The following is a 7,078-nucleotide window of genomic DNA, read 5'->3' as shown; positions in this document are numbered from 1 at the left end:
TATCTTAAAAAAAAAAAATAAATAAATAAAAAAAAAAAAAAAAAAATATTAAAAGACCCTTATATATTTTCTGAATAGAACATTTGTTCTCTTCATAATTATTTATTATTTAATACATTATCAATCATTTTATTTTGTAATTTCTTATCATCTAAAGACATTCGGTAGGAACTCAGTACAGAATCTGAAAAGTTCTTTTCCTTAATTAACTCCTCATTCATTTTATCAGGGTTAGAAAACAAATTCAGTTCTTTGTTTTTTTTCAGTGTTCTAAAATCAGGTACGTTTATTAACTTCAAAAAAATTTCATTTATTTTTTCATTACAATATGGTATAATATACAATGTTTAAAAAGGTATTACTGTAATATATATATGTGTGTGTTCATTTATTTATATAATAATCTTTTAATTTTAATTTTTTATTTTTCGTACTGTCCTTTTTCTGGAAGATGTTTTTTTTTTATATCCTTTTGATCTAAACAGTAGAAACAAAAAAAATTAAAATAATTTAATATAATGTTGTCTTTAAATTATTATATTTCCTTTTTTTTTTTTTTTTTTTTTTTTTTTTTATAATTTGCTTTTACTCATATTGATTATTATCCAGAAAGGAATCCAAAGATGGTTCGTTGTTACCTACCCATTTAATATATTTATAAGTATAAATTCTAATATATATATTTTGCCATACACAATTTATTATTATTATTATTATTGTTATATATGTTCAAAAGCATATTTTTATATCTTGAAATATTAATGTGTTACTAGAAATGTATTCTTTAATATTTACAGTAGTAATCCCCTGTACCTCCAAAATTGCACATAACATTCTGATTATCTTATCTTTATATTCAATAACTTCATATGCAGCTTTTTTGAATTTTTCTAATTTCATATCAGAATGATTGACATATCTCCTTTACAGGTTCAGATAAAAAAAAAAAAAAAAATTAAAAAAATTGAAAGAAAAAAAAATTTAATTTATATATTTTTCTTCAAATAAAAATTATAAAATGAAAGATTCTCAACTTACTTCTTAATGTTTTCACTATGTTCCATTTTTTTTATACATGCACATATATAAATATATTTATATATATATATTTAATATATTTAAATATATATGAAAATGTTCAGATGCATTATATTATGTTGTTTTATTTTATATTAAGGACATTATAACTAGTTCTATATTAAAATATTAAGTATTAGAAATTTCAGTTTTCTATTTCTATAAATATATATAGTATATCATTTGTATAAATTGTTTATATTATTAAAAATATAAACAAAAAATAAAATAAAATAAAATAAAATAAAACACAAAATAAAAAAAAAAGATATATATAAATATATATTTGTATGTATGTTTCTCTATATATAACAAAAGAGTTGTAATATTTATTCTCTTTTATTTGTCTATAATTTTCTATTTTTTCAATGTTAAAATATTTTGTAAAATCGTGTGAGGATGGACACTCAAACAAAATAAGCAATTTTGAAAGATTAAAAAAAAAAAAATTATATTTTGTCTTCTCACAAAATGGATATATAAACATAAATATATAAATATATATATATATATATATATATATATATATATATATATATATGTGGAGAATAAGTATTTTAAATTTTCATCGTTTAAAGGGAAAATACAAATGAAAAAATATATATATGATTATATATAAATATTTAATTTTAGAAAAAAACTTGTATTAATGTGTAAGTACAAAAACGATAGATAATAAAACAATATTCTTTAAAAACATTCATAATAAGAATAAGAAAATTTAGATAGCACGCAAATTTATTCTACATGTGTAGGATATTTAAAAAGGTTAATTAAAAATTAAATAATTAACCTAATGTATATTATTATTTTTTTTATCTTTCTTAGTTTTTGTTATATAGTTTTCTTTTCATTTAACATTTTGGAATATATATATATATATATAAAGATATAAAGATATATAATAAATTAATATATAAAATAATAATAGTTGAAGATCATAAAAGTGCAATTAATTTTTAATTACAAATTAAATTAAAATTAATTAATATTATTTAAATGTATTAATTCATAAACTTATAAGGTTTAAAATATATAAGAATATTATAAAAATTGTATACAAATTAGGTATATAATATAATATATATAAAAACATAAAATTATTTACTATATATATATATATATATTGGACATAAAAAATAGATATACATATATATAATATATATATGTGAATTAATATAAAACATCTTCATAATATGAAAAAAAAAAAAAATAATAAAAATAAAAAAAATAATAAAAATAAAAAAACATATATATTTTTATATTTAATAAGGTACTGTTGGTTCAATATATTGTATAAGGTATAAATAAAAAAACTGTATATCTTTATTTTTATAAAAAAAATGAATATTTCTATATACACATATATATATATATATATATACATATGTGTAATTATTTTATTTTTTCCAAGGATCTGTAACTTCTATATAATTGGAAGATGCTATATTATCCTTGGAATTTTCTTGTATATTTATAACATCCTTATCTTCAACACTATTGATATCGAAATCGTTCGTATTTATATCAGATATATTATTGAATTCACTGTTTTGTTGTAATATTTCATTTTTTTTTTTATGATGATCATTTTTTTCATCATTTCCATCTATATCATTATTATTCCATACAAAATTGTGCTCTGAATGGTTCCAAGGGATTTTGTTATTTATAATATGTTGATCATTAAAATAAGTATCTTCATCTTGTTGTTTTTCTTTGTGGTGATTACTATAGGTAACATGATCCTCAGCATTATTATATTCAGAAAATAAATTGACAGTATCATTTGAATTATTAACACAAGATGTAATATCACTAAATGCAGATTTAAGAGGTGACATACTATTTGATGTTGTTGTATCTTCTACAATGTCATTATTATGGAGAATAATATTTTTATCATTCAAGACAGTATTATTTTCTAGCATATTATTATTATTATTATTATTATTATTATTATGTTCATTGATAAAATTAAAAGGGTCATTAGAATTACTTATAAAATCATCTTCATTATGATGATTTATGTTTGTTGAGATATTTTTATTAATTAAAATATTTTCATGACTTTCTATATTCTGATTTACATGATTTTGTTCATCAATGTTATAATTATCTTGGTTGCTAAATATATCTACACTTAATTCCATATCACTTCTTATATCATCATTTTTTTTATCATCCTTTGTTATACCTAATTCATGAGACATTAATTCCTCGATATAATTTATCCATTCCATAACTGAGTTAAATTTTTTATTATCATAATTAATTTCATGTTTTCCTTTATTGCACCAAGCATGAAATACTTTTTTAAAATTATCTTTTTTGAAATTATAAATTATTTCATCTTTTTCAATAGTTCCTTTTTTTATGTCACTATTATATTTATCTAATGAAAAATCATTGCTATATTTACAATTATCATTACTACTACTTTCAGTGTAATCACTTTTATTTTCTAATTCATCTAGCGATTCAAATAAGGATCCAAGCATATCAAACTCTGAAAAAATATCATTTCTATAAGGTGAAGAAATTAAATAATTTGAATTTACCTTTTCGATATTTTCCTCATTATAATTACTCTCAAATATGGGTGACGAAGGACTACGAATTGGTGTATTACTTGGTGACTTTATTGGGCTATTGTTATATAACTGTTGATTAGGTGATAAAACTAATTCATTTACATCGGTCAAATGTAAAGACGATGCATGTAAAGAGCTGGTTGGTGGAGACTGAGAAAACTTCAAATTTTCTGAAGAATTCATAAGTCTAATATCACATGCTTCTTCAAAATCTGGATCATTCAATTGATTAGGTATATTTTTTGGTGAACCTCCACAACTACTAGTACTACTACTACTACTACTATTACTACCACCACTATTACTGCTACTAGTACTACTACTACTACTACTAGATATATTGTTGGATCTAGGAGAATGTGATGAGAATACATTTGGATGGCTCATTTCGGGTAATAAAGGTAATTTCAAAGGATGATTTATTATAGGTGATGTATTATTATGTGTAAGATTTTGATTTATATTTGAAATATTAATATGTTCTTCTTTAATTTTTATTTCCATTTTTTCTGATTTTATTTTTACATTTTCATCATTATATAATTTTATTTTATACTTTTCTTCATCAATCCTATCCTCTTCTTTATTAAGATTCTTGTTTCTATCAACATAATCATTTATGTTTGGATTAATGCATTCTTTCATATTTTCTTTTCTTTCTAGAAATTCAATTTCTTTTATAAGACGATAATAATTTTCGTGTTCATTAATATTATTCATATTATTGATATTATTCATATCATTCATATTATTGATACCATTCTCATCATTCGTATTTCTGTTCGCTTGAGTGTCTTTATTAATTGAAACATTTAATATGCTATCACTATTTTGTTCATATAGTATATCAGCATTATTTTCATCATTAATATGAATTATATTATCCTCATCATTATGATTTATATTTTCACTATCATTTTCATTTCTATCTTTTAGTTCTATTCTAACATCTTCCTCATCATTATCATCTTTATCATCATCTTTATCATCATCTTTATCATCATCTTTATCATCGTCTTTATCATCATCATCATCTTTATCCTCTTCATCTGTTTTAACAACATGATCATCACCTTTCTTTTTGCCTTCATCACTATCATCATTATCGTTATTTCTGTTATTATCCCCATTGTCATTATTACTATTATTATTATTATTATTATTATTGTTGTTGTTGTTGTTGTTGTTATTATTGTTGTTATTATTACCATTTGTATTATTAACATTATTATTATTATCATTATTATGATTATCATTATTATTATTATTATTATTATTATTACTATTATTGTCTGCATTATTATTTTTAACATTAATATCACCTTGTTTATCACTAGAATAATCTGAATAGTTGTCACTTCTTTTTTCGTTTTGATCATTTAGATATATACACTCTTTATTCAAAATACGTTCATTAAATAAGTATCTATAAGTATCATTTATAATAATATTATTATTATTATTATTATATGTGAATGGATTCTTGTAAAACTTTTTATAGTTTATTCTATTACACATAACAATTTCATTATTATCATCACTGTTCAGTTCTTTACGCTTATTAGGTAATTTTATTTTACAATAATTATCTTCATTATTTTGCTGTATTTTATTTTTTCTATTAAATATAATTGATGTTTTGTCTGATTTATATTTTGAGCAGCTATTATTTGTACTATCAAAGGTAGGCATATAAGTATTATAATAATTATTTTTCATATTTATTCCTTCCGCTTGTTCATAATGTTTATAATATCTGTTCATATCATTTATGTAATAATTTAATAACCTTTTAGATAATATTGAAAAATAAAAGTGTGAAATTTTACTAACATATGATTTATTAAAATGATTATAATTTTGATTAGGGTTATATTTATTATTTACTACATAATTCTTATTATTTACACATAGAGATAAAGTATTAAGAATATCAATAAGTGTTTTTCTTTTACATTTTTTTCTATTTATATTTATACTATTTATTTTGTTTTTTAATTTTTTTTTAGAATTACTGTCATTTTTATTTTTTTTTCTTTTAATTATATATTTACTTATACAAAATATTTTATCCAAAAAAAGTTGGATAAAAATTTTAAGAAATTTCCTATAACTATATTTATTATTAAAACATTTTAAAAAACAATTTTGACTTTGAAAATAATCATTATGTAAATAATTATAGTAGAAGGATATAACATAATTACTGATATAATATTTGTATTTACATATATTAGTATATGTTATATTTTTAAAATAACGGTAATATATTATATTTCTACTGATAAATATGTTTTTTAATTTTTTAATTAATTTTTTTATTTGATTAAATATAAAATAAATTGTTCTATCAAAATTGAAATAATTAATAATATTCTTTTTATTATATTCATTTTTTCCTGTATTAATTTTTATTAATGGACATAAAATATTATTATTACTCTTGCATTTGATAGATGATAAATATTTCAACATATCAAATAGTATAGTTTTATTTTTTGATTCTTCATAATTTATGGTATCATCATATTTCATATATATAATCTTATTATTTTTTAATAATATATTATAAATTTTATTATCCATATAATTATTATTAGAACAATTATTTCTATTAATACTATAATTTTTATCATTATTTAATATTATCATATTCGTTTTTTTTCTCTTTCGTTTTTTTTTTCTTCTCATTATTATATTTATTCTCTTTTTTTTTCTCTTAATTTTGGAGATCCTTAAATTTCTTATATTATTCACTAAATTTAACACATTCATATAACAATTCGCCTTATTCGATTTTTCATATGGCTTTATTTTCTTGTTTCTCCTAATACATTTGTTATAACACAAAAGTTTATTATCTCTTCTAATTTTTATTAAACTTGCATAATTATATTCTTTATTATTTAATATATTATCTTCATAACTATTTGATGAATATATATTTTTTATCATATACATATTTTGTGTGTTACTAATAATATATTCATTAATATTATTATTATTATATATTAAATATCTCTCCATATTATTATTATTATTATTATTCATACTGTGTTCATTATAAATATTAACCATGACAAAAATTAATTTTGAGATATACACATCATAAATATAATTATTTATATTATAATCATTATTTCTAATCACATCATTCCTAATTTTTAAATTGTTGTAAAGACACTCATAATTTTTTATATTCATAAATTCAAAAGGTACATCTAACATTTTATACTTATAAATATGTACATAATACCTACTACGTAGGATGAAAATATGGTATATATATATATATATATATATATATGTATATATATGTGCTCTTATGTTACTGATTATTGTTATGATATATATATATTAATATGTTTTATCAAAAATATATATATATATATAATATGTATAATTAT

At 18.8% G+C, this 7,078-nt stretch overlaps 2 protein-coding genes across 2 annotated transcripts; both read right to left on the bottom strand.

The window, feature by feature from the left end:
* Positions 1-116: 116 nt before the first annotated feature.
* Positions 117-1,064, bottom strand: PRSY57_1344000 (hypothetical protein; the record flags this gene model as incomplete). Its single annotated transcript, XM_020115200.1, has 5 exons — positions 117-293; positions 435-477; positions 590-638; positions 771-922; positions 1,039-1,064. Coding segments are annotated over 5 exons (447 nt in total), but the record flags the coding sequence as incomplete, so codon positions are not given.
* A 1,413-nt stretch (positions 1,065-2,477) lies between these two features.
* PRSY57_1343900 (hypothetical protein) lies at positions 2,478-6,899 on the bottom strand (the record flags this gene model as incomplete). The annotated part of the gene is made up of 1 exon (XM_012909363.2): positions 2,478-6,899. One exon carries the CDS (start codon positions 6,897-6,899, stop codon positions 2,478-2,480), a length of 4,422 nt encoding a protein of 1,473 aa, XP_012764817.2.
* Between the last annotated feature and the right edge of the window lie 179 nt (positions 6,900-7,078).

This window comes from Plasmodium reichenowi, chromosome 13 (genome assembly GCF_001601855.1).
Source record: "Plasmodium reichenowi strain SY57 chromosome 13, whole genome shotgun sequence".
Taxonomy (NCBI): domain Eukaryota; phylum Apicomplexa; class Aconoidasida; order Haemosporida; family Plasmodiidae; genus Plasmodium; species Plasmodium reichenowi.
This window is presented reverse-complemented; position numbering and strand designations above follow the sequence as displayed.